The 27,720-nt window shown below is 36.5% G+C and overlaps 3 protein-coding genes across 3 annotated transcripts; all 3 read right to left on the bottom strand.

The window, feature by feature from the left end:
• Window positions 1–1,589: 1,589 nt before the first annotated feature.
• Window positions 1,590–5,595, bottom strand: LOC137959777 (WD repeat-containing protein GTS1). Its single transcript, XM_068807127.1, has 8 exons — window positions 5,365–5,595; window positions 4,768–4,975; window positions 4,407–4,502; window positions 3,562–3,636; window positions 3,295–3,405; window positions 2,941–3,032; window positions 2,401–2,485; window positions 1,590–2,309 (listed from the first exon to the last, which is right to left on the bottom strand). Exons 1-8 carry the CDS (start codon window positions 5,469–5,471, stop codon window positions 1,911–1,913), a joined length of 1,173 nt encoding a protein of 390 aa, XP_068663228.1. The 5' UTR covers window positions 5,472–5,595; the 3' UTR covers window positions 1,590–1,910.
• A 1,989-nt stretch (window positions 5,596–7,584) lies between these two features.
• LOC137960338 (uncharacterized protein OsI_027940-like) lies at window positions 7,585–10,269 on the bottom strand. Its single transcript, XM_068807933.1, has 6 exons — window positions 10,124–10,269; window positions 8,597–8,783; window positions 8,344–8,497; window positions 8,224–8,255; window positions 8,024–8,141; window positions 7,585–7,927 (listed from the first exon to the last, which is right to left on the bottom strand). Exons 1-6 carry the CDS (start codon window positions 10,252–10,254, stop codon window positions 7,860–7,862), a joined length of 690 nt encoding a protein of 229 aa, XP_068664034.1. The 5' UTR covers window positions 10,255–10,269; the 3' UTR covers window positions 7,585–7,859.
• A 15,626-nt stretch (window positions 10,270–25,895) lies between these two features.
• LOC137960336 (glutathione S-transferase F13-like) lies at window positions 25,896–27,239 on the bottom strand. The gene is made up of 3 exons (XM_068807931.1): window positions 27,023–27,239; window positions 26,800–26,848; window positions 25,896–26,498 (listed from the first exon to the last, which is right to left on the bottom strand). Exons 1-3 carry the CDS (start codon window positions 27,170–27,172, stop codon window positions 26,047–26,049), a joined length of 651 nt encoding a protein of 216 aa, XP_068664032.1. The 5' UTR covers window positions 27,173–27,239; the 3' UTR covers window positions 25,896–26,046.
• Window positions 27,240–27,720: the final 481 nt, after the last annotated feature.

Genomic DNA, 27,720 nt, shown 5'->3' on the forward strand with positions numbered 1-27,720 from the left:
ATTTATCTTCTGATAATTATATTTTATGAAGAGAAGTTATACTTAGATGAAAGATATTTAAGTATAGTTTCATAAGAAGAAAATTTCATGTCAATCTGATCTATATTTAAAGAAATATTCATATTGGAAGAATCAAAGGTCATGCTGGTATCCTGTTACATTGAAAAATCCGAATTTAAGCAAATTGTTTTGTGTCACTTTTTGAGTTGATATATCAAGAAAATATCTCAATTCTCCATGGTTTGAGGGCTTATTTATACATCTCTATTATTTGGTCTTATTGCTACGTCTATTATACTTGGTTCAAGCTGAGATCACAGTCATTACCTCTCTGTTTGAGGTGGAGAAGTAGAAGAAGTACAAGAAAGAGGTATTTTATTCTATATGTTGTGGATGAGTTTATGTGACCAAAATATTCAAAAAAAAGGGAGCACAAAAGATGAAGCTTCTGTATCTAAGAAAAAATATTTATATTGGATTATGATTATTTCACGGGTCATTCTATAAGGTTTATTATTTTGGTTCATGTTATATGTGTTGGAAGATAATCGTATTATATTTAGTTGCAACTATTATGTCTCTTTGGGGACATTATTATTGAAGAAGAGGTGGCCTCATATCATAATTTATTTTACCCCATAAAAAATATCAAAATTATTTGTGATTGGGAGTCCATGACGGAGGAGCTTCATCCCTGTAAAAAAAATAAAAATTATTTGTGGTTGGGAATCCATGACAGAGGAACTTCATCCCCGTAAAAAATATCAAAATTATTTGTGGCTGGGAGTCCATTACGTTGGAACTTTATCCCTGTCAAAAATATCAAAATTATTTGTGGTTGGAAGTCCATGACGAAGAAACTTCATCCCTGTAAAAAATATCAAAATTATTTGTGATTGGAAGCCCATGACGAAGGAACTTATTATTGCATCTATGTTATAACCCCCTGAATTGGCCAGCTGGGTCTCAAAGAAGAGAACACCAGCGTGAGGGGGAGCGTTGGAAGATTGGAGGATTGCTATTTTATACAATAAAATCCTATACATCATTTGCAGCAAGCTGAGAATTTTTTATGTTCTCTCACCCTCGGCTTAAGAGGGAGTGTTGGAAGATAGGGCTCAAATCCACATGATCAAGGAAGACCCACATATCTAAAAGTATTATAAGATGGGCTAAACAACCAAATAAGTCCCACAAAATGGGCCCAAACCCATAAGAAGTATGACCCATAATGATTACCATGAACTGACACCTTTATCACATCAGTTGGAAAATCAAGGACTAAAAAAAGTATCTTTATCTAATGGTCATGTTCTAGAAGAGTTTTAGTTTAAGTTAGGTTTGTCTTTTATCTATATTGAGTTATTTAATTATGTTAGGACTTATCTTTAAATGTTAAAATTTGGGTGTAACCGGGACAAATATAATTTTATTATAATTAAAATCTATGACTTTGCGTTATTATAAATAAAAATTCATATACTCTAATTATAACAAGTCAATAAAGTATTTCTCTTTTCCATAAATTCAATAATGTAAAGCCAAACAAGTGATGAACCATTGAAGAACCAAACACCCCTATTATTAACTGATCATCAAACCTTGGCTCAACAAAAATTGCAAATGTTTGAGTAAATAAATAGTTGGTGACGTTTAGCTTGTCACCACCATTCACCAAAACTGACTGACTAGCTTCTTTATAGCCAACCATACCCAGTTTGGCAATCAGGCCATCTACAACTTATGAGTATGCACCACAGTTTGGCAATCAGGCCATCTACAACTTACGAGTATGCACCACACAAGGTAAACTTCAGTATTAGTAGTATATCATTTATAATTATTGAGAAAGTCATATTGTTATACAATAGTAGACGAAACATTTTTCAACAAGGATGGTCCCACATTCATCACCGAGATTGCAGAGGCATAACCTTTCCATAAGGATGATGTCTGATTCTTCGATTTTGATTCTTCAAAGTCTTCATGACCAATGCACTTGAAATCCATGATCGATTTGATTCTGAAGATGATACATCTGATAACCAGCAACACAACCGGCCATCCTCCCCTCCAGTCCAACTAAAAATCCCTTGATTTCTAGTAGGAAGGATATGTGCACTTGAAGCAGGCAGCACAGTCCTCACAACTCCGGCATGGCCATCCTCAAGAACAGCTTCGGGGGGCCCTATCGTTCCCATTCCCTTATAATTTACAGGGAAATAGCCCAATGAGCCAGCATTGGTGCCACCAATCACCCATAATCGATCGTCCACTCCTGAGTAAAAGCAATCAACAAAATAGTCAACCTGCAAAAAAAAAAAAAAAAAATGTTAGAAAAATGAGTCCGTGCTGATCATTATTAGCATCATGAAACGCTTGTTTCTCAGTATATTATACATGATCCCGGTTCCAACTGTCAGAAGCCAATGCACGCGCATCTTGGAAGTCGGCTTGTTGTGTTGCATCTGTCCAGTCCCAAACACTGCGAGTAAAACTTACATGAGTGCTCAACCAGAAAAAGAAACACAAGAAAGCAAAGTTCATGACAAAAGCCAAAATCTAACCACTCCAAAAGATAGGACAGGATAAAAGAACAAAATACAAAAACATGGCTACAATACATCCCTTCGTAGGCAACTGAGAAGTTTATAGAGCAAGCTTCTCTAGACAAGCTCTTCACAAGAGCAAAACCCTGTAGAAATACATAACACTACAACAAGCAAAACTTTTTGTACAGGGGCAAACAAATAAATAAATCATACCCACAAATGATGCTGTTGAAGTACATTTTAGAACAGAGAAACACAAAACAGGTAAGTTTGAAAATGTTTGAAAGACTGCACTAAAAATGGTAGAAGAAAAGTGACATAGGGTTCAATCCCGAAAGAATAAAAGTTTAGAATCATAAATTGAACAAACTATGTGATTTGAAAAGACCTTAGTGTTTCAATATGTGTCAAACACCAAAGGTTTTGGTTTTTCTCTCCAAAGAACCCAACTTTTCCGATAGAAGTGCCTACATTCATCACCTACAACATAATACAAAAACCTTAATGAGATCATGATGCCATTAGTCAAGACCCTTACACTATACATAAACCTGGGTACTCTGAAATCTCATCATACTTGTATTTGGAAAGAACTGCTACCATTAAACAAGTAATATAAGTAATGTAGCACTTCTGGAAACCTGAACCATGATTTACATATGTTTCTCAAGCTTTAAGAAGTACTACCTGTTTTCTCTCACCAAACAAGCAGAAAACTTAATTCAACTTAGCTATTACTTACTGATTCTAAATGGTTGTCATCATTGATGTGTCCATTAGTATCAAAAATGCACATTAGCCCGTCAACAGAAGCAGAAACGAGCTTGTTTTGCTTATCTGGGGCAAATCGTACCTAGTAGAAACCATATCATTTGTTCAAACTTTGCAGAAGAATTTGAAGCTACGCTGTGTATATCAATTTAAAATGAGTTATGAAGAAAATTCCAGTTGAATATTGATTAATCCAAATAATTTGATTTTCAAAATGGAAAGCAGGCATTGATCAGACTTGTGTCACATCATCGACATGGGACTCCTCCAAGCATGAAATCTGCTTTCCACTTCTCCAATCCCAGAAGATTATCTGCATAAAAGTGAATGAACTAGTGAAGTGACCAACACAAACAGCTATATGAAAGTTCATGTTCCAAGAGAATCAATAACAAGAACAGAGTTTGTGAAAATTTGTCAGTTGGAGATCGTAACTCCAAGTATCCAGCATGACAACCAATGTGAGGCATATTTCGATCATAAAACTTATTAGAGAATCAATGTCTTTTTTTATAAAAGCATGGAAAAAAATGAGTTTCTTTTTCCTTAATCCAAAAACTTATCAGCTTTCCCAGAGCGATAGACCAAAAAATTCCGTTACTACTGAACTATGTGTCTTTCGGGATTGGAAAGGTCGGATGATCAGGATCAAAGATGACTGCCTATACAGGGGTCCCTGCCCTATATAGTCAGACACGCGTTCCAGAAAAGATAGACACAAGGAACGCAAGGAAGATGGCTACACAAAAAGGAAATCGCCCTAAGTCTATGCCAAGCCTCAATTTTTTAATGAGAACAGAAACTCATATAAGAAGGTGGTAAATTCTCTACAGAAGTAGACCGGTGCAGCCAATATCAGCATCATTTATTTTTAAGCAATTTTGCAAAAGAAAATGTTTTAGGAAATGAGAAGGGACATGAAGAACTAATTATCAGAAGGAGAAAGAGAAGATGCACCAATGAAATAACCAGTAAATCAGACAGGGGGTTTATCTTTAAGACCTTCTTAACTAAGAAATATACTGGACTTCTTATGTAGAACACAAAACCAAGAAAAATAGATGAATGCTAAAAGCTTATTACCTGAGCATTACAACCAGCAGCAAGAAGATTATCAGCTGATCCACCAAAAGAGAAGCTAAAAATTTCTTGAGAAGAGCCAGCATTTGATAAGGACACCTAGGGGATAAGTAATACCAGTCAACAAACAATACTATGAATTGTGTCATTTATCTTCTCCTATTTCTAAACTAAAAATATGAGAGCTACTGTAGCACTGAGAAGCCCACTACAACAAATGAATAGAAAGAAGTGTAGAGAAGATACATAGATGGCACAGACATAGATAACAAAACCCAGCAAAAAATGTAAAAAACGTAACTAGTATCCTACATTTTGGTTAACAAACGCAAAATAATGTTTACATTGATGGAGATGATCTAACCTGCTTAAAGGTCCTCGTATCCCATGCTCTAATAGTACCATCAGATGAGCACGAATGTAGGACATGTGCAAAGGATGGAATTGAAAAGGAAATCTCATTGATGGTTCCAGTGTGACCCTTACACTCTCCAAAATATTGCCCAGTTGCCGGTGAGTAGAACTTAATGGTGTTCGTTGACAGCGATACGGCAAGACTTGATATCTCCGGGCTTGAAACCATAGCAACATATTTAATGAGTTTGAAGGGAAGGGATGATGGACTATAACGAAGAATTTACTCAGCTCCAAAAGACCACATCAGAAAGCAACATCAGTGGAGAATACGCGACGCAAACATCTCAAAAACAGAAAGTAAGCTAACGTAGTCAAATTTTCATATCAACACCACAAGTAAAAAAGGCACTCTATTCGGCCACAACTGGCAAGCAACCTGTCAATCGATCAGAAGCTAAAACGGTCTAAAATGAAACCCTAAATCAATACCTGAGGGAAGAGTTAAGTAAAACACGTTATCAAACATGAATATTCGGGCAGCACTCACTGAAGTGGGCTAAGGAATTTAGAGCAACTATGCGAAGAGACGAAAAAAATGGAGTACCATGAGGCTATTTGGAAAATGTAATCATCTTCGAAGTTGGTTTGGATGGTGTTTTTAATGCTGAGGCGCTTGAAATTGGGGCTTTCTTCAGTTTCCATATCGTCCATTTTGCGTCCACAGGTCTTCCTCACGTTCGAGCTTCTTCGTAGCAGATTGGGTGTGTTAGCGAAGAGGAGTTCTCCGTCCAAACTCGGAAGCAGGAGCAGGTGATACGTTTCTAGGGGAGGGCAAACGGTTTTTCGAGGGTTTTACTAACCTGCGCAGTGGAGGGAAGAGGTCAACTAGTGTACGCTGTTCAGCCACGGACGATCCAGCCATCGAACACCCAGCCACTGAAGATTTGATCCGGTTTGGTTCATGGATTTCCGACTCGCCGCAGGCAAACTTGTCAGAATAGATTTTGGATTACACGAGTTAGATGGGATTTTTGACTCGGTTCTTCTATTATGGTTGAATCGGAGGAGGTGAGTTTACATTGAAGTTGAAGTTGAAGCTAGACTTTAGGAAAAACAGAATGATTTAATTTAACTTCAACTTCAAATTAGATGTTAGTGTCCAAAATGAAAACAAGAAAAACAGATTCCAATGTTAGTGCTCAAAAATAAAAAATATGATGTAAATAAGTAAATGAATAATTTTTTATAATATATTTATATAGAATATATACCTAAACAGATAATTAACCAAAATAAATATGATTACTATAATAAGTGATTTAATGTACTATTAAAATATATTAATATACAAATTAATGAAATAATATATTATATTAATTAATGATTATAATTTATTATAAAATAATATAATAATTACATGTGACTATAAAATAATATACTAATTAATTATATTAATTAATAATTACAGTTTTATTATAAAGTAATATACTAAATAATGAAATACTATATTATACTAATTAATAAAATATTATATTATATTAATTAATGAAATGCTATAGTATTAGATTAACATGGTTTAATTTTTCCTAATTTAAGAAAAAATAAATCAACAACGTCGTCTTCCTCACTGTGGCAATAATGTTAGGGAGACAACGGCGGACCAACAGACAATGACAACGGAGGCGGCGCTCTGATGGTACGCTGAGAGGGAGAAGAGAGAGAGGTCGAGAGGCTATGTGAAGGAGCGGCAACAGGCAAGTGCTACGGAGGCTCGGCGATGGCGGCTTTGCAACGGAAGGCCGAGAGGGAGGAGAGACGAAGGGAGTGCAAAGACGAGAGGAAGAAGAAAGCGGGGGAAAAAAATCGGGGGAGGAAGGCTAAGAGGGACAAGAGACGAAGGGAGTGCAAAGACCTAGAGGAAAAAGATAGTGGGAGAAAAAAAAATTTGGGGGAGGAAGGCCGAGAGGGAGAAGAGAGCATGAGAGAGAGAAAAAAATTAGTTGGGGGAGGAAAGACGTGTCCCAAGAATCTGCTTCAAGTGAATAATTCAAAATTTTGGGCTAAATCATGATTCCATGATTTTAGCCTGAGACAATTACCTGCATTTTTTAGATGACATTGGTGCACTACTAATGACCTAACTGAATGAACTATGTAATACATGTGAACTTCATTATTGACTAACCCCCCTAAAGTTCGGTCACTAGACCGGTAAGACCCGATCCGACTCGAAACTATATATAATTCTTGTGCTTCTTTAGCAAAGGTCATGTATCTAAGGGTGTAAATAAATAAGTCTATATATCATTTATTTACTTATTTATCAAACGATAAAATTAAGTAAATAAATAGAATAAATAATAAATTTTATAAGATCATAATAATTATAAAAAAATATAATTTCATATAAAACAAAATTCTTAGATAAATATTTGAATCATGATTTATCTCAAACATACATTAGCTCGAACAAGAATTTACTAAAAATGTTATAAAACCAAGTGATCTGATCAAGTCTGATCAAGTCTAATCCAACCAAGTTCAATCAAGGTGAAGCATATTAGATTGGAAAAATATTACGGCTATTTTAAATATTCTAAGGTCCATTAAAAACCCCCGGAACATAAAGAAAAAATGAGAATTTTTATTTCTAAAAATAATTAATAAAAATAAAATAATAATTAAATATTCCTTTTCACTAACTATTTTTTAAAAATAATAATATTCAAATTCCAACAAGGGTCACGGAAGCATTTCCCACCAGGCCGCCCATCCACAAAAAAATGATTGTTATAACACCCAAGGAACTGAGAGGCGTGGCATATGAGAATAATATTAGTTTAGCAACAGCATAGCTCATTAATCTAACATCCAGACATTTCCCACTACAACAAAAACAAAACAATAAAATGTTTCCACCGTTCATGCTAGCCAGACAGCCATGGGAACCTCTTCTCTAACCTTGGGAACCCGGAATTACCAGACATCAACAAATAAAAACTTAATAACGAAAAGGAGTGCATCCTGCTGGATCCAGACAGATACTGTAGCCACAAATTCCTCCATTTACTGCAGAAGATTAAGTTCACACTCTCCTCTTTACGCGCTTGCAGTTGCCTCTTTTGCTGCCTCTTGAGGAGCTTCTTCTGCCTTTTCAGCCTCTTCTTCTGAGATAGTGGAAAAGCAACAAATGCTATTAAGTGTCAAAAAGAAACACTGCAAACTCCTCACTCCTGTTTGAAGTCAAAGAAGAACAACTGTACCTTCATCCTCCAAATCATCACCCAAATCATCACCCACCTCATCACCCAAATCATCACCCAAATCATCACCCAAAACATCACCCATATCACCCATGCCTTTCATGCCACCCAATTTCTTCTGCATTTGCCAAAACAATCAGCTCGAATTCCACAGAAGAGCTCCTCGATAAAATATTACAGGAAGAAGAGAAAATTCATACCGAGATATACATCCCTCCAAGATCGCTCGAACCTGAGGTGAAGAAGTATGCATTAGGTACTTTCCATCACAAATAAAAATTTCAAAAAGTTCAAATGAAATAAATTAATATATAGCATACCAGGCTCATCGTCTTCTTCAACCCATTTATCCCAATCAACTTTGACATATTGTGGAAGCTTTCCATCACCACGCAATAGTTTCTTCCACCACACTTTCTCTGCTTTCACTACCACACAGAAAACAACCCTGACACCAATATTTATTTTGCTTTCCTGGATAAAGTTATGTGGTCAGAGATACAAGACAACATAATTTATACATCAAATTTTTAGTAACTGAACTTTAAAATACAAACAGAATAATCATTTTACCTCTGCGTTCACCTTGTCAAAAAGGTCCAACTTCAGTTCATAGATGTGATTGTCTGATCCAGCAGTAGCAGAGAATGAGAAAACTCCGTCTTCTTCAAGATTGACCTTGGCATCTTTTGCATCAGGCAACAAGATAGTGAGATAAACCTTGTCTGTTCTCTGAGCCCACTTCACTTCAGGATGACGACTACAAAAATTTGAACCAGCAGCAATCAAGGTAAGACATACACATTAAGAACCATATGCAGCTCACACATTTTCTGTTTTCTAGTTTCTATTCTTATCTGATGCTCCTATCCACATAAACAAAAAAGTAAGCAAAGAGTTGTCCCCGAAATGAGGAGGACATTGATATTTCCCTTGCCGGCACAAGAAGGGGAGACACATATATGCCCTTCAAAATAAACATTGTGTATGACACGTATATATGCCCCATGGAAATCGATTATTTGTTTAAACAAACTTCTGGAAGCATTCACTTACAAAAGTAACAATCAGCTTCACCTAACACCACTTTTCTCATGTCCTGTGTGAATGCCAAGCATAAACAGATACAACCCAACAGAAATCCAAAACACAACCCCATGGGAACCAGGACCCTTTAGGGGAAGGGGAGAAAAGGAAAAATCACAGTTCCATTCCATAACCTGTCAATTATTTTTATAAATAGAACTGCATTGTCAAAGCCATACCATCAAAGAAGATGACTTGGACCGGTAAAACTACCATAATTTAAGGCAAGTATCTAAAAAACACAAAGGGATGAATGTGACAATCAAGATTTGATAATGCTGACTTTGATATTACTGGGTTGCTAAGGACACGGGTATCTAAGCTCTAAGGTTAAATTTAAGACATAACTAGAATTTAAGGAAAACACCTCTATGTGTCCGTTCCGACAGAAAATGCACCATCTCAGTTTAATCGAGAATGGATACTTCAAGATTAGACTTCAGTGTCACTTCTAATTTACATGAACTCAAAGTGCATCGCGCTACAGCATCTGGAAGCAGCCGAAGATAAACTAGAACTGGATCACAGCTTAAAACACTACAAGCCATAGTTAAACAAAAGGGGCCACTGAAATGTATAACAACTTGTTCAACTTGAAATGTTACCAACCATGCCTGAAAAAACAACTGTTTAGAACATGAAAAAATAACTGTTAGTCCCCTAAACAGATTTTCCCAGTACTTGGGGTTGCAGAGTTCACCGGATAAGGAATGGAAAACATTAGATTTTCTTTTTTTAAGAAGTCACAAATAGACGTAAACACATGTTCTAATCTACTCGGCAGAAACTTCGCCAAACCATCCATAAAGGAAAGAAAGAACAGAAAAAAAGGACAATTTCTACGATTTCGGAATCAACCCAGAGCGACAAAGCAAGAGGAAATCCACAAGAGCAATAATAGAATTCTAGTGAAAAGACGGTTGCACCATGCTTGACAACGATGAGAAATTAGTGAAGAAAGGAAAAACGGTCCCATAAAGGAAGAGCAACATTGGGGAGAAAGCTGGCAGATACCTCATGCTTGGATAGATGCGTTTACGTGTGTGAGAGAAAACCCAAAACCCTAGCAGGAAAGAATCGACAGCAATTGTGTTTGCTTCTGTAGTCTCAACAAGAGCTATAAAGAAAATAAGGAAGGCAGACATGGACTGTTTGGTTGCCCATGGGCAGCTTGTTCGGACATTTACAGAGAAGGCCCATCAGCCATGGGTTGTCGAAGATTGCAGACTCCGACAACTTATAGCTACAAGAAGCATTTTATTTTCCCAAAAAAGAGAAAAAGAGTTTGTTTTCTCAAAAACCAAAATGAAATTTTCCTAGGGTCCATGGATAAGCTTTCTCAAATGTTTCTAACATTTATATGATATCACGGCTCGCCAATGTATGACTCAAACGGGTCGATTTGGATTTGAGTCTAGATTAGTCAGGGTGGGTTGGAGGCTCAAACTCAACCTTCATGCTATGGGTGAGTCGCCACCGACCCACTCGAGTCTTGATCAAGTTCGCCCAACTCGAATGGTTTGACTCAGAATTTCAGGGACTGAGTCCCTAAAACTTTTAGGACTCGCCATCTTCCAACGACAATTTCCCATTTATGCTACTAGAAGTTTTTTTTAGTAAATTTTATAATTCATTGCCATAGTTTGAAAACTCTACAAGTGAATTTCAAAATTTGCTAGTAGAAAATTTAAATATTTTCCAGTGAAATCTGATATTCGATGGTAGAAAATTTAAAACTCTTCCTGCGAATATCTAAATTCGCCAGAAGAAAATTCACATCCCTTCCAAGGAGTTGCATAATTTGTAGGTAGTTATTGGTAATAAATAATATTTTAGTTGCCTTTTACTAACTATTTTAAAATTTTACTAGTAGAAAGTATTTAAAAGTTTTTCTTATGAAGAATATCTAGTAGGGTTTTTTTATATTTTTATTGGTAATATTATTATTAAAATTATATTCCCTAGTAATTTGAAATTAAAAATACAAAAATACAAAATTTAATCATAATCAATTTAATTAATAAATTTATATATAACAAAAAAAACAAAAAATCTAAGTATAAAAAATTAAAATTGTAAAGAAATAAACAAACAACTATAAACGTTCCAGCGGGGGAGGATTTGAAGAACACCGACTTTCATTTTGCATCTACAGAAAAAAAAAATGACACACCTCATCCTGGAGTGAAAACTACATAGATCTCATCTTGTCCTTGTAGTGAACTTGTAAAAATTTCAGCCGCTCTTCAGTTACATGGCGAGACTCCTGACTCTCATAGTGTACATATCTCACTTGCTCCAAAGTTTGATTCAACCACTCCTGAATCTAACACAAAGTTGCCTGAGTCTGACGCAATTCATCCTCAAGATGTGGGTGAGAAGGGGATGGTCGAGTCATTTTGGGTACATGTGACCAAGCTAAACCATTCCCTTGATGTATCCAAATCTAACTCCATGTATGACTTGCATTATGGCATGCTCATCCACTGGATGACCAATATCCAGTGCCTCTTGCACCGTCTGCTGCATGTCTTCCTCTTAACAATAACAAGACAATTTTAATAATACTCTTTGTTGATTTTCTGGATTCCATAGATCACATTGTTATGCAACGGATAAAAAAAAGAAAAAAGAAGTAAAATGAAAAAGAAAAGAGACGACAAAGGAGAGGGAGAGAGAGCACATTGAAAAAAAAGGGAGGAATAATTAGGGTAGTTCATTTCACACTCTCCCCCATAAGCTTTATTTTTAGATTCCAAAAATACCAATATTATCAGTATACCCTTCACCCTAATAAGAGTGAATAAGAGACAAGAAATTTAAACTAATTAAATTAGTGATACCCTAATTACATCATATCTTCCAACACTCCCCTTCAAGCTAGAAGGTAATGGCAGTGATCCCAACTTGAACCAAATAATATAGATATAGTAATAAACTTCTCTGTCACGGTGTCTCAAGGATAAGTACGACACCGGGTACAAACTCTCAAAGATGAGAAATGAGTGATAAAATATAAGTCAAAACCAACCTCAGATGATTTTGAACAAATATAGTGACAATAATCACTAAAATGGGTAATACCTATCATTCACAAGACGATGATAAAAAACCCAAGGGTACCAATAAAAAATCTCAAATGACTTAAAAACACCCATATAAATAAAAGGGACCAACCAAAGCAATGCTCCAACAGGGTTGACCAATAGGGGTAAGTGAGGGTCAATAAAAAGACGGTAAGAGAAAGGTTGTCAAATAACCAATGGGTAATGGGTAAAGAGGAAGATAAAATATTGAGGGCCACCATGTGCTTTATTTTTCTAAGAAATTCAAATTCTTCATCAGACGAACCAATGATGACAACAATCAACAAATAATGAACCCAAGGCAAGTGACCAAGGAGTTCTTCTTCAGAAATAAAGTCTCAATCAAAGAGACACAATAACAATAATGGAAATGGGCCAATGCCCAAATAACACGTACCAAATGAAGAATTGTATAGTAGTGGATAACCAGTAAATAATGGAAGTCCTTAAGAGTAATAAGAACACATAAAATAATTCACAACAAGTCCATTAGGAAGTTGTGTCCCAAATAATAAGATCGATCTAAGTAATAGAATGCAAACAATAAGTTGAGGTATAACTCCAGAACTAAATGAGTTCTGAAACCGAGCAAGCAACCCTAGATGATTATTACTGAACTAGTGATTTGCTGCAAATAAGCAACAATAATAAACTTGGATTCTTCAGTGGGAATCTAGTTATGTAATCTTCAATTTTTGTTATCCCAACAACATTCACAAAACATGTTGACCATTTGATATAGATTGTCCAAATTTGGCAGGCTTAATATCCCCCCATCAACAATATATCATTTATGTAACAAATATATTACCACCAATAAACACCAACAACCTTCTTTGGCAGCCTCGGTTAGAGTAGTAAAAAACAAATCCCTGATGGCATCTCCAGCCCAAGCTTTGCGATTGAGGAGAAGCAGACAAAATTTTCACTTAAATATATTCAAATTCCATCCCTATCTCTTTTCAAACTCCTCCACCAAGTCACCCTTATCCCTAGCTTCATGTAATTTTGTGATGTAGCATGGGAGTTATAAGGAGTTTAGTGTATAGGGGTATATATGTGTTTGTACTCTAATTTTCACTTAAGTTATAAGAGGTGTTAGGGGTCGATTTGAACCCAAACTAGAGCTTCTCTCTCTCTCTCTCTCTCTCTCTCTCTCTCTCTCAATCTTCTTTATTCTATTATTTCACATGGAATCACAGAATAGCTCTTGGTTACAAGCGTGCGAGGTCACTTGTCAATCTCCATTGAAGCCAACAAACTCATAGAAAGTGGGGTTTTAAGGTTTGTTTTTGATTGGTTGACAAAAACTCAATTTTTTGTGTTCTTTTTCTGCCATAACCCTAGGGTTGATGACTTCTTATGCCTTTAGAGCAATTTAATGTTCGGTTAGTGCCCTAAGGGAGTCATCAGGCTTGAGACCTTCCCACCTGTTTGGTGCGTAGCCAAATAATGGGCTTAATTGCCTACATCACCCTTGGATAGGTTGACGTTAGCCTATTTTTTGTAACTTTTTATCCATCTCATTATGTATTTCAAGAGGATGATTGGTTCTAGGTTTGAGAGAGGTGGACTATATCATTTGGAAGGTCACTCACAACTTCCTTCCCATGTTCTTCATACTACAATCTCACCCTTCTAATGACATCTACTGTTAGGACATCCATCTCCAACAAATTTGGTTCAACTCTTTCCTAATTTTCCTTCCAGTTTATCTTTTAAGTGTGACTCATGTCAGTTGGACTACATTTGCCTTAAGCCAAACAAAAAGTAGTACTTTATTTGAAGTTGTCCACTCAAATTTATAGGGACCATGTCTCGTGTTCAATATCTTTGGATACAAGTATTTTCTTTCTTTTATTGATGATTTTAATCAATGTAGTTGGGTGTATCTCTTGTGGGAAAAATATGGTGTTTACTGTATTTAAAAAATTTATAATGAAATAAAGATTAGTTTGATGCATCTCTTCGTGTTCTTCATACTGATAATGGTTTGAACTTTATGAATGAAAAAAGGATAATTTCTGCCGAAGTCATGGAAACACTCATCAGACCTCATGTATGTTTACTCCTCAACTAAATGAGGTAGTCAAACACGAGAACCATCACCTATTGGAAGTTGCATGTACTAAGCTTCTTCATATGAGCGTTCCCAAGTCATATTGGGGTGATGCAATTCTCACTACATGTTTTCTTATCAACAGAATGCCCTCTTCTACTTTTCGGGGAAAATTCCCTTTCAGGTGTTAATGCCTTCTATTACTCCATTTCCTTTATCTACTTGTGTCATTAGGTGTGTATGTTTTGCTCATGTATTTGGTTCATCGATAGAAAAAATTTCTCCTCATGCAATCAGATGTATCTTCTTGGGTTACTCTAGTACACAAAAGAGGTGCAAATGTTTCTATCCCTCCCTAGGAAGACATTTGTATTTGTTGTTCTGACATTTTAGAAGATGTCCCCTTCTTTTATTTAGCTATCATGGATATTACTTCACCTTTTCCAAGTCCAGAAATTGTTGGTCCAACCCCTATGAAGGATGGTCCTATTTCTCACAACTGTTATTGTAGATAACATTATAAGTGTATCATATAAGACGTGTCACTCAACACCAAGCTCTAGCTCCTTCTATCTCACCAGCTGCAAAAGCCTCTTCTCCTACTGATTTGAAGGTAAGTGATTTGAATCTTCCTATTTCACTTTGGAAAGGTGTACATAAGTCTACTAGATATCCATTGTCTAATTTTGAGTCCTTTGATTCTTTGTCTCACCAGTATAAACAATTTTCTTTGTCATTGTCTTCCTACATTGTTCCTTCTTCTATGTAGGATGCTCTCTTTTCCTCTTAGTGGAAGTGAGCTATGGATGTTGTTGAGATGGAGGCCTTATGTGATATGGGTACATTAGTTCTCTATGATTTGCCTCTTAGTGCTACTGTAGTTGGATGTTGCTAGGCATACATTTTAAAATATAGGATAGATGGTTCCATTAAGTGATATAAAACTCAATTGGTAGCAAAGGGATACACTCAAACATATGACATTGATTTGCTTGAAACCTTCTCGCTAGTAGCCTGAGTGACTTTGGTACATATTCTGGTATCTGTTGCTATGAATAAGGGTTGGCCACTGTTTCAATTAGATTTAAAAATGTCTTCTTAGATGAAGAGGTATATAAGGAGTAACCTTTGGATATATTACTTAGAGGGAGATTTGAAAGATGCATAGGTTCAAGAAGGCAATATACGGTCATAAAAAGAATCGTTAGGCATGATCTGAGAAGATTTCTAAGTGGTCATGCATTTTGGGTTCTCCTGGAGCCATTGTGATGAATCCCTGATTGCCATGAAGAGGCTATCTTGTATTTTTATCCTTCTACTATGTGTAGATGATATTAGTTTATCTGGGAGTGATGTAAAAGGTATTAAGGAGATAAAGATACATCTTTCAAAGAATTTTCAGACTAAAGATTTGGGCTCCTTGAATTATTTTCTTTGAATTGAGGTGGCTAGAAGCAAGGCATGACTTGTATTGACATAGAGAAAATATGTCACAAATATGTTATAAGAATATGACCAATCAGGGGTGGAACCAGTGGAGATTCCTAGAAGTTGGACATGACCTCCATGATGAGCATAACGAAAGCCATAGTTACTTGTTCTGATATATCCTATTTTGTTAGTGTGGATAGTCAATTCATAGATCATCCATGCAAGGTACATCTTGAAGCTACACAAAGAATACTGAAATATTTGAAGAGTTTACCTAGAAAGGGGTTGTTCTTTAAATCTCATGATCACTTAAAGATAGAAGCCATCTCAGATGCAGATTATACTGGATCTAAATTTGATAGAAAGTCTACTACTGATGATTGCTTGTTCTTAGAAGGAAATTTAATAATTTGGAGGAGCAAGAAACACAATGTTGTAGTATGATCTAGTGCTAAAGCTGAGTATAGAGCTATGACTCATGTTGTTTGTGAGTTGATGTGGGTGAGATCAATTGTCCAAGAATTGAAGCTATAGAGTGGTGGACCTATGATCATGTACTATGATAACCTGGATGCTATATTCGTTGTAGAAATCCATTATTTTGTGAGAGAACAAAACATATAGAAGTTGTCTTTCAATTTTTTTGAAATGCAATGATGAAGAAGTGAAGTGGTTATCCTCTATGTTTGGTCTGGTGATCAAGTTGTTGATATGTTTATAAATTCGTTGGGCAAACGTGAATTTGAGAATCTCTATAACAAGCTAGAGCTCATGGACATCTATCTTCTAGATAGAAGGGGGGGGGGGGGGGGGGGGGGGGGTGGGGAGGGATTGTATTAAAGCAATACAAAGAGTATTTTAGTAATTTTATACTATCCTAGATAGAATTCTATTTTACAAGCATGTTGTAGTGTCCCTATAGTTTCATTTTCATGTAATTTGGAGTTGTAGAGTGGAAGCTATAAGGAGTTAAGTGTATACAATTATTTATGTTTTTGTACTCTAACTTTCACTAAAGTTCTAGAGGTGTTAGGGGTTGACTTTGAACCCTAACTAGAGCTTCATTTTTTGGCTCTCTTGTTGTAGCCATCTTCTCTCTCTCTCTCTCTCCCCTTCTCTCTTCTTCAATCTCCTTAAATCTATTATTTCACAATATTATATCTTTTTGAAAATATAAATGGTAATATAGTATTAAAACCATGTGGGTCGAGGTCAGGTAAACCCATCTCCTCGAGCCCACTTGAATGTCTTCCAATTGCCTCATCAACATCCATGAGTTGAGAAGTTGACTCTATTCTCACCTTTGCCGAGTCAATTTGGGTGAGCACTTTTCATTAACACCATAAAAAAATAATTTTTGTAGAAAACCCGCCAAAAATTTTAGAAGAATTGTTGTTAAAAGTTTTACAAGCAGATTTGGGTGCCAAAAAAATCATCGACTTTATGACACCACCTAACGTTTTGGAGGAGAAACTAAAATTTTCACTTGAGAAAAAGCAATCAGAGGTCGACTGACTTTTTGGCTTGTAAAAATATTACTTTTTCTTGGAGTAACTATGTGCCAATAAATGATGTTAGTGTGTCGATGCCCACCTCTACAAGCTACAGTTAATGTAATGTATTCTCTGGCCCCCAATTATGAGGAGTGCCAATATCGATAGTGAGTAAATTAGTTAGCGGTTCCGGCTTAGATGCTGATGAGGTCAAATTGTGACCGCAATGGTTATTTGTGAAGAAACTGTAAAATGAATAAGGAAGACGGGGGTCCAAGGGGACTGGCCCCCTGAAGGCGGGGTCCGGGGGCTGACCCCCTTGTCACGATCGCATCACCCAAGTTAGAACTGGGGAAGCTTCATGAAGGTCAACTGGATTGCGTGCAACAACCATTGCTTGAAACAGCCATAGCATGCAACAGCCATTGAGTGCTGCAATGCTTATAAATAGAGGAGTTCTTCTGTAGCATGAGCCATCCAGAATCAGACCTCTTCCTTGTTACTCTGTTTTGTTTTAGTTTCTTCTCTTGTATTTTTGTTCAGTCCAGAAGCCATTGAAGCTCTTCTAAGAGAGTGTGGTGGGACGAAACCTTCTTGTATTTGTAATAGATCAGTGTTGGTTTTCTTCTTGATTATTGTTTAGACGTTCCTGGATTGAGTTTACTTTGTTTTACAAATAAAATGTGTTTGTTTTTATTTTTGGTACACTTTTCTATTGATAAATATTTTTATTTTTAATCAATATTTTGGTGAAATTTCATTGCCTATAAAAGTTATAATTTTTTTAATAGAATTTCACTGTGCTAAATATTTCTTATATACTATTTTGGTGGATTCACTGTTAAAACTTTTCATGTTTTTAATATTTTTAAAATTTTGATTATTTTAAAATTTTAAAATATAAAATGTCAACACTTAGAAAAAGTCGAAGGGCAACATATAAGATCAGATTGAATTACAAAATTCTCTATAATAAAAAAATATACATGCAATTTTTTTTGTCTAAATCAAAAAACACAAATTTTTTTGTTTTGGGCATGCTTTTCGCTAGCAGGTATAATCTGTTTTATCTGTGTCATCTCTATTGCAAGCCACTGATTGACCTAGTTATGTTGACTCACAAATATCTTTTGTTGCTATTACTTCTACATTTGTCTTCTCTAAGTCTGTGCCTTGGTTGTAGTTCTATGAGAACTTGAATCCCGGGATGTTGGAAGATGAGGTGTGCCAAGAGTGCACCATGCCCCTCTCATAGTCACATCTAGTGCCCAATACCTGGATTACTGTCTTTGCTATAGTCTACCTCAATACCAATTGCTGGAGCCTCTACCACTTCCTCTTGCATTTGATCCTATTAAATTTAAACATAGTTAGTATTAATATTTTTTATAATTTTAATTCATAATCAAATTAAGGTCAAAATAGTATTCTATACACAACACACACATATGCAACTCCAATGCCTTTGGAAGTCCATCCACATGGTTCTTGATGATGAGTGTTTGATAAGAACCCCACTTGCGAAATGTCCTTATCTTTTCTTAAAAGTAGTGTGAATGATTGAATTTTTAACTTAATTTACAAGTAGATTAAATTGAGAGTGAAACTAGGAGTAAGTATTTTGGTGGGTGGGGTAGGTTTGGAGCTATTATGACATTAAGGTGGGCAGTGGTAGGGTATATGGGTGGTGTTTGGGATTAATTAAGTTGGTGTGGTAAAATTGTAGATGGATATAATGGGATTTGATGGTTAGGTGTAAAAGTATGAATGAGGATGTTGGAATGGAGGAACAGAAAGACGGTTGGGGTGTTTGGTGGTAATTTTGGCTTGGTAGAGAGGTGGTTTGAGGAGGGGTTAGTGGGGTAACATTTTGAATAAAAAATTTGGTGGGAAAAAAGATGGGGGAGGAAATTTTTTGTGAAGGTGAACAAGAAAACTTACTAAAAATAGATTTTGTTGTTTGTTGTTTCATGAACAATTGCTTGTTGAGGACAATAATAAGGTCTTTCAACCCTTGCTACCAAGAATGATTGTAATATACTCAGATGTTCCACTTGCCCTTCCAAACAAGTGATCTTATTTCCCAAACTTTCTAGGCTAAACTTATGAGTAGTAACAACCACTTGTTGTTGTTGTTATTCCATGCTTCTTATGTTCACCATACTTCTTTTTCTAGTAGAGGTGATTTTGGAGAAGGGAGAGAATGTTTGTTGTCCGGGTGTTGACTCCCATCTTGATTTGGATGATAATAAAACTTAATTGATCTAACATTGGCAATTCTAACATTTTAGATGCAAATCCTTCAAGAGACACAAAAGTCAAGCTTTACTTAAAGAAATGACAAATGCTTCTAAAAGATTTCAGGCTACACAACTGTGTCAAATTGATCTTGAAGAAGCAATGAATTGAAGACCAGATTCTAGGAAGTCTTGGGAAATCACAAAATCTCAGTCTATGTAAGAGAGTAGTCCCAAACCTTCTAACTTGCGGTACAATGGAATTTTTTAGCCTTAGGACATAATTGTATTTTTACATGTTTTATCAATGCATACACATATTTTAAACATGTTAGTATCACTTAGGATCATTTTTAATCATGCTTTGAAAACATACTTAGTACTCTGGCATTGGATTGATCGATCAACATCTACTATTGATCAATCAACCAGAAGTGCATAGGCCAAAGTTATAAAGCATGACCGATCAATTAGGGTTGAATGATTGATCAAGTAGAACATGGCCAAAATCTGCTTTAAAGTATGATCGATCATTCCTTGTGGACTAATTGATCAATGATGTACATGCAAAACAAAATTATGAAGATTGATCAATCATACTTGCAAGGTATTTCCAGTAGGAATTCTGATTGATTGATGATTCCTTGCACATTGATCGATCAACTTAATTCATCCAACATAATGGAAGAATAGTGATCGATTATTGCATCGATCAACAAGTTATTTTTTGACAAAAAATATAGTCATTACCCTCGATTTATCGATCAATGTAAAGTCAACTCTTTACAAATGTCTAGTTTTTTATTTTTGGGAAATTATAAATACGCCCCTACAAAACATTGTTTTGAGAAGTTAATGAACATTTATTGGCATATGCACTGCATTCAACATCATCAATCTTAAAATTCCTTTCCTAAGTCAATTTTTAAGAAAGAAAAGCCTTGTTTGCAAATCCTTTAATCCTTTCTTAACCCTACTCGCATTCAATTAGTCAAGCTCCAAATTCATTCACATTGTGCACTGATGCTGGAGGCTTGGTTAAATTTGAAGGAGAAGGCTGCCTCTCCAAAGATCTAAGGTGTAAGATTTTCTCTTTTCCTATTATTTTCTATTTTTATTTGAAAGGTTCATCTAGAACCATGAATCCAGGTAGAAGAGCTTGGTAGAGCTAGAATCTATCTCAATCTCAAGGGAGATTGCTTGTAATCATGTATTTGAGCATACACGTAAGTTAAAAGAAAGCCAAATTCTCATTTTTAAATTCCAAGCTAATAAGGCTCATATTAGTGGAATTTCCGCAACACGGGTTCTTAGATGGTGAATACCAATAGGGGAGCGTCGATAACAAAAATTCTAATGTTTATTGTGGTGTGTGAATTTATCTTGCTTTACTTGCATTTACATTTATTTTAATTTGTGTATATTTGTTTGATTTTTAATTTGTAAAAACTCAATTCACCGTTGATAAGCTACATGGGCCAATCATTGGTATCAGAGTAGGCCAAAGCACATTTGGAACAAAATCACCTTGATTTTGAACATCGATTCAAATGACTTCTCAAGATAAATTGCTTCTTCTCAAAATACAGTCAACCAACTGTCCCCCTCTATCCAATGATATAAACTATGGCTATTGGAAGGTAATAATCGAATTTTTCTCCAATTCATGGATTAGAACATATGACATGTGATAAAGAATGACGTCTTTGCAGTACAAAATTTTGAGAAAGGCCACCTATCACAAAGAAATTCAATGAGTTGACTAGGAAAGATAAGGAGCAACTCAAAACAAACTCCAAGGCTATCAACTTATTTTTGTGTCCTTTAGGACCAAACGAGTTCAATCGGGTGTCCACATGTAAGACCACTAAGGAAATTTGGGACAAACTCGAGGTCACACATGAAGGGATCACTAGAGTTAAGGACTCTAGAATTGTTTTATTGATAGTCCTATAAGGTGAACTTAAAATGGAATCTGGCGAATCAATAGCAAAGATGAACTCGAGATTCAAATAAATGAATTGAACATTTTGGGAGAAGAAATCTCCCTTTATAGTCAAAAGGACAAGCTTCTCAAGGCACTTCCAAAGTCATGGGACATGAGGAAGAACGACATTCGTGAGAACACTAAATTTAGGAGCATGTGCTCAGAAGAGCTTTTCGGGATTTTCCTAGCATATGAGATGGAACCTGGAGAAACAGATGAAGAGCGTCCTAAAAGAAGACTTTTGCTCTAAAGGCTATAACTAGTGTTGAAAACAACTGCAGTGAAGAAAGCTTCAATGAAGTGGGCTTCATCACTAGACATCTTCAAAAGATGTACCTAAAAATAAGAATTTTAGAAAAAGGCCAATTTAGAACTCAAAATGATAAATCCTTTAAAAAATATGATGTTTGTTTTGAGTGTGACAAACCAGGGCATAGAAAAAATAAGTGCCCTACCTAGAAGGAAGAACCCCATCCTCAAGCAAGGATCCGAAGAATAAAAAAAAGAAAGTCTTGATCTCTACTTTGGATGCTATGAAAGAGGACTCCAACCATTCCAAAGAAGAAGAAAGTGATGTGGGACTTTTGGCAATTGAAGACGAAGATGAATCCACCACTTTGGAGTTGGTAAGTGAGTCAATCTATGACAATGAGTTAGAATTACTTTTAGAATAATCCATTAATTATCTAAATAAATACAAGGAAAAATGTAGTGCTAAAAAACATGAGACTGCTGTTAGAAGGCACCCAAGTGAAGGGTAGTATGACTGGTAAAAAGGAGGAACTTATCACCCATGTCTAGGGGTGGCAAAAGAAGTAAATAAGATTAATTTTATAAGGATAACATACGGGTGTAATTATGTAAGATGATGATGTCCACTTATGTCTCTTCTTTCATAAAGCTTGTTGCTCTGAGGTTAGGCGTGTAATAAAAAATCATGTGATATGATAATTTTAAAGTAAAACAAGCATTCACAAACCATAGGAGATAAAAAAAATTCTTATCGATGATCCCCTATTGGTATTCACTGCCCAATAATCATTGCTTGGGAAATTCTACTATTTAAAAGTTCTAATAGCTGGAATTACACTAAGAGATTCTGGTTCTTTTTAAGCCATGTGTAACTCAATACACATTTTTTACAAACTCAATCTCCCCAAGAGATTGGCTAGATTCTAGCTCTGGTTAGACCTTTCTATCTTAGATTAAATAAGTTCAAGATGAACCTTTCTCAAATAAAAATAAAGAAAGGGAAAATTTACACCCAACACTTGGAGAGTACCTTCTCCTTGAGAGATTCAAGCATCAACTTATTTTCGACACAATGTAGAGTGTGTAGGAGCTTGTCTAGTATGAAATGCAAAGATAGGAGGATTATGCATGTGTGTAACTCTCTTTCACTCAAAAGCACTTAAAAGAAGGAATTGCAAGTATTTGAGAATGAAGTATTATGAATTTGCCAATAACTGCTCATTAACTTCTTTATACGAGGTTACAAAAATCAGTACGTTGATTGATTGATCATTGTGAAATGATTGATCAACCAATAGATCATAATGGTTTTTTTCTATCAAGATGTGACTTATTGATTGATGGATTGATCAATCAATAAGTTAGTGTTGGTCTAGAAAAGTTAAGTTGATCGATTATATCTAGGGGATGAAAGTGAAGTGTAATCAATTAGTGAACTTCCTATGATCAATCATGTTTTATGTCCATGATTGGCAAGATTTTGTCTAATCGATCAATCGTGTGGGATGATTGATCATTCTATTTAACTTTTACTTGCCTGGATAGTACTGAGCGATCAATCCAAATAGGATGATAAATCATGCTTTATAGGATGAAATGACCATGTTCTTATGATCGACCAATCAACTACGGTTGATCGATTGATCAATTAATCGATCATGCTTTTATAATCTTGGCCTAAAACTTCTGAATGATCGATCAATGGCAAAGGCTAATTGATCATTCTAGTGTCAGTTCACCTATTTTGACTTTTAAAACATAGGAATAATTGAATTTAAGTGCTCTAACATATTTTAGAAGATGTGTATGATGTTTCTAACCATTGCATTAAAAATTTTTCTAAAGAGATGATCGATCATATCCTTTTATTAATCGATTATTCGATTCTAACGGCTATAGTTTTTTTACTTAATTAAGGCTTATTTATTGATTAGGCCATTGATGGACTGTTTTCCAAATTTTTGTTAATCTGAATAATGGATCATATATCCATCGATGGATCATGTTTTAAACACCTACTCGATAGCCTGGAAGATAATAGACAATGCCAATAATAATAATAGAGATCAGCCAAGCTATAGAAATGTAAGCTTAAATACTTGCTCTTGGACAGCACTTCCGCCCAGATTCTCCGTTTTGGCCTCCAGGACTCCCTCGTGGGGAACCATGCTGTAGCGTGGCTTCAAAGATTGTCTCGATTAAAGTTGTGGGACTCCACCTCCAGCTACATATTCACCAGTGATTCATCCCTGGACTTGCCCCCTCCTCTTCCCTCTACTTACCTTTCGTCGCAAGGGATTCCTGCAAATAAACAACAAACGAAGTCAGTTATCATTTGATCCTACTCTTTCCGTCCACTCCTTCGTCTACCATTAAGATTTGAACATCCATGCGGGCAAGAATTTTGCCATTTAATGATAGCAATGTCTGCTTATAGTCGTTTGAGAGCTCTGGCGCTGATCATGGAAGATGATTACAGGGGCAAGCAACAACTAGAACCAGTCAACAACAATCATTTTCGTCGACTTTACAAATAAACCAGATCGAACACTCCTAGCCTTTCGGTTCACGCACAAATAAATACACAAAATGTCAAAACTATCCATTTTTAGCAATAATTTACAGGTTATCACCACTCGGTGGCAGATGAACACCTGCTCGGTGCATCTGGACATGGGAATGTTATACAACTTCCGTCCCATGATTTCGGTCGGTAGACCACCAAAAAACCCGTCCCCATGAATTCTTAAATAGGAAAATCTCCATTGGAGAACCAAAACTTCGATTAAGTCGAGTGTGCCGGCCGCAGTTGCTTTTTTTAAAGCCGTAGCTGACAACTTTATTGGATCGATTCCTACTAGCTTTCTGACTGTGGTAGGTTAGAGACTCACCGAGAATGGTTGCAGACGGTTATAATGTCGTCGTCGCTTGGCCTTTTCGACCGGATAATCTCGCTCGCCGGAAAATTTACACACAGTAAACTGTCAAAAGACAAAAAAACTAGTATTATCCAAGACCTAAAGCTGGAAATAAACAATTTTGAGGTGCTTTGCCCAGACCTTCTGTAATCATTGAGACTTAAATTTAAGGTTCGGAGTTTGTAACCTCCTGTCTACGATCAGATCAGTTTGACATTTCCAAGTTCAAGGAAAGAATATTAAATAAAGATAATAACATCATTGATGTTATAAAACTAAAACTTGAAAATTAAACAAAAGTACCAGTGAACACGATGGAGCTACAGATGGGTCAGGTCAAGGAAAAGAAAAAGGGGATCAGAGGATGCTGTTTCTGAAGGTTATATATCTCATCATTATCTCTTCACTTGATGATAAAGAAAACAATTGTTAACGTGGTTCTCACGGATTTATTGCGATGATGCTTCCCTCCAGCAAACTATATAATATACTTAAACTGGTTCGATTGCTCAGTCGAGAAAATTAGAGTATGAACTAAAGCTGCAAATAAATTATTTTTGCAGAGCTTTGCCCATTGACTTGAATTGTTTTCCGTAATGGGAACCTGCCTGGCCTTTGCCAGATCTAGTTTGAACGATTCAACTGCAAGAAAAAATAACGATAATATCATCGTTGAATGTCATAATTTAAAAGATAAGGGTTCTCTGAGGGAGAGAGGGTTGTGCCTATTTCGACGAAAAAAAATGGCTTCCGCCTTCTCTTAAGTAGAAAGTAAGAGGAGAATCAGGGGTAGACACCCTTTAACTTATTCACTCAAGACATTTCAGAGAGGTTGAAGGAGAGGCAGCTCTAGCTTACGGCATTTTCATCACTCTTCAGAATCCGGGAAGAGGGAACTCTAGACTAACTTGCCCAATCGAATCATATTAATTGGTTGGTTTACGTGAACTCTTCTTCTTTGTTAAGTTTTTTCGATTTCAAACTGGTGAAGAGACTAGGTACAGATGAAAGCACTTCCATATGCCGGTTGGCTATCGCATCAGATAAATGAAAAACTGACTTTGATTCCGTAATAACTATCGTCAAATGTTGCTTAAATAAATGGGTCAATTAGGTTATAGAAATTTAGCCGCCTCTCTGGTGAATGAGAAACGGGATTATGTTATTCATCCATTTGAACGTTGAGAGCTTGAGGCTTGGCTTGTTTCTGATGGAAAACGTATTTATTTTATCCAGTCCAGTATACTTTATTTGAAGCGTCGAACATTTTCAAATGTCAAACGTCGGAACCTCGAGAGCAGATTTACTTTAAATTTGCCATTAAAGAAATCAAGTACACACAACCAGTTGATTCCAAACAAATTTCGCTATCATCCATTATAGAATAGAATACGAAATAACTCATTTATTCCTTCCCTCTCGACTCTGTCGAGTCTCAAGTTCTCAACTAAGGAAAACCCTTTGAAGTGTTGGTCTAACCCAGTATCATGCCGGCGACGGCCTTCTGGACAGTAGGCCTGGAGCTGACATCCTCCCACCAAGCCTTGACGTGAGGGCGAGAGTAGATGAGCTCCGCCTTGGATGTCTTCAGCAAGTACTTAGTGTAGGGCACATGGTGGAGATCAGCCAAGCTGATGAAGTCCCCGGCAAAGTACTTGTTCTTGGACAGCCTCTGCTCGTACACGTCCAGCACCTTCTCCAGCTTCTCTGTTTGGGCTTTCACCACCTCCTCGTCAGGGGATCCCCCGTACATGCGCTTGAACATCAGCTCGTGCACCAAAGTAGAGATTGGAGGGTTGTAATTCTGGGACTCCACTTCCATCCATAACCCAACAATCGCTGCTTCCTTGGGGTTGTCTTCCCTTAGCAGATCGGTTCCTTGTCCCTTGTATTTGGTCGCTATGTACCTGCTGATCGCCCGGGATTCTGCCAGTCCATTCATATCACAAATGTTAGTTTCCCATTGTTCGATAAACGGTTCTTTATCAGTAACAGAAAGAAATCGGTAAGAAGTAGACATCATGGATTTTGACGACGGATTTTGGTGTAAAAATCGCTGTTTAGCCATCAGTAACTGATATGAGATCGATAGAATTGCACAAGTAAGAAACCATATTATAAGTCAAAGCTCAAAATTCTCCATTAACAGAATGTTTGCGATTCGATTCGTCGAATATTGTAGGGGTAAAAGATTAAGGCAAGGACAAAAGCTGGGTGAGAGACTAACCAAAGAGAGAAAGATCTCCGTCCTCGAACGCCGGGATCTGACCAAACGGCTGTAAATCAACAAAAGGAAATATTAGTGGAACAAAATCAAGATAGTTGAGTGACCGAACAAAATCAACAAAACTGGATAAACAAGAAGCTAAATCCAGGAAGATCAGAGAGCCAAAATTCAAGAAAACAATCAAATGAACATAATGTAGAAAGAGTGCTCAAGATGTAATTACATTCTTGGTGGCGAGATATTCTGGGCTCTTGTGCTCGCCGGCCATGACGTCGACGGGGACGACATCAATATCAGCGCCCTTCTCGTACGCACAGGCCAGAACACGAGATGTGCAGGTGGAGACGGGACTACCATGCAGTTTCAACGCCATTTTCCCTCAAAAGGACAGAGTATGACTAAAATTTGTTTCTACAGTGGAATCTCTCACTCCGAGCAGATCGTCTTAGGATGAGGTTTGGAGAAGACGAGCAGGAGGGTATTAATAGGAGGAGGTCTTCGTTTTCTGTAGAATATAAAATTAAGAAAGATTAGGTTGCCATTGTTGACCCGTCTTCTTAATTCATATTCATCATACGAGCGCCTCTTTTACTTAATTCTTCATCCGAGAAGGTTCTAGCGAGATCTCAGGAGCCAACGCGTTCGGTGGATTCGGTGCTATATTTTTTGTGCGCTCAAAGAAGGGTAGGCGGAGGAGAGAATTTTGAACGATTTTCTCTTCTCCACTAACAGGCCATGGAGATCGACCATCACGGTAGGTAAAGTCCAGTATGCTTGAACCAGTTTGAACGATTTTCATATTTATCATCTTGCTCGCATCAAATAATCCATACTCTCCTCACCCGATGTCTGTTAGCCCCACTCTGGCTCTCCTTGCTGGCCGATAATTCTGAGGTATCCTCGTCCTCTTCCTCCTCTTTT

Source organism: Aristolochia californica, unplaced genomic scaffold (assembly GCF_029961685.1).
Source record: "Aristolochia californica isolate CCGP_79_NKW_82.1479 unplaced genomic scaffold, dmAriCali1.0.hap1 SCAF_3, whole genome shotgun sequence".
Lineage (NCBI taxonomy): Eukaryota > Viridiplantae > Streptophyta > Magnoliopsida > Piperales > Aristolochiaceae > Aristolochia > Aristolochia californica.

What these genes read in the sequence shown, in the direction of transcription:
- LOC137960336 (XM_068807931.1), bottom strand. Translation starts at nt 27,172, where the DNA reads ATGGCGTTGAAACTGCATGGTAGTCCCGTCTCCACCTGCACATCTCGT. An exon ending in AATATCTCGCCACCAAGAAT is followed by an intron (nt 26,849 to 27,022) that starts GTAATTACATCT and finishes GTTGATTTACAG; the next exon opens with CCGTTTGGTCAGATCCCGGC. An exon ending in CGGAGATCTTTCTCTCTTTG is followed by an intron (nt 26,499 to 26,799) that starts GTTAGTCTCTCA and finishes ATGGACTGGCAG; the next exon opens with AATCCCGGGCGATCAGCAGG.
- LOC137959777 (XM_068807127.1), bottom strand. Translation starts at nt 5,471, where the DNA reads ATGGACGATATGGAAACTGAAGAAAGCCCCAATTTCAAGCGCCTCAGC. An exon ending in ATACGAGGACCTTTAAGCAG is followed by an intron (nt 4,503 to 4,767) that starts GTTAGATCATCT and finishes CTTATCCCCTAG; the next exon opens with GTGTCCTTATCAAATGCTGG. An exon ending in CTGCTGGTTGTAATGCTCAG is followed by an intron (nt 3,637 to 4,406) that starts GTAATAAGCTTT and finishes ACTTTTATGCAG; the next exon opens with ATAATCTTCTGGGATTGGAG.
- LOC137960338 (XM_068807933.1), bottom strand. Translation starts at nt 10,254, where the DNA reads ATGTCTGCCTTCCTTATTTTCTTTATAGCTCTTGTTGAGACTACAGAA. An exon ending in TTGGAGGGATGTATATCTCG is followed by an intron (nt 8,142 to 8,223) that starts GTATGAATTTTC and finishes TGGCAAATGCAG; the next exon opens with AAGAAATTGGGTGGCATGAA. An exon ending in TGATGATTTGGAGGATGAAG is followed by an intron (nt 7,928 to 8,023) that starts GTACAGTTGTTC and finishes CCACTATCTCAG; the next exon opens with AAGAAGAGGCTGAAAAGGCA.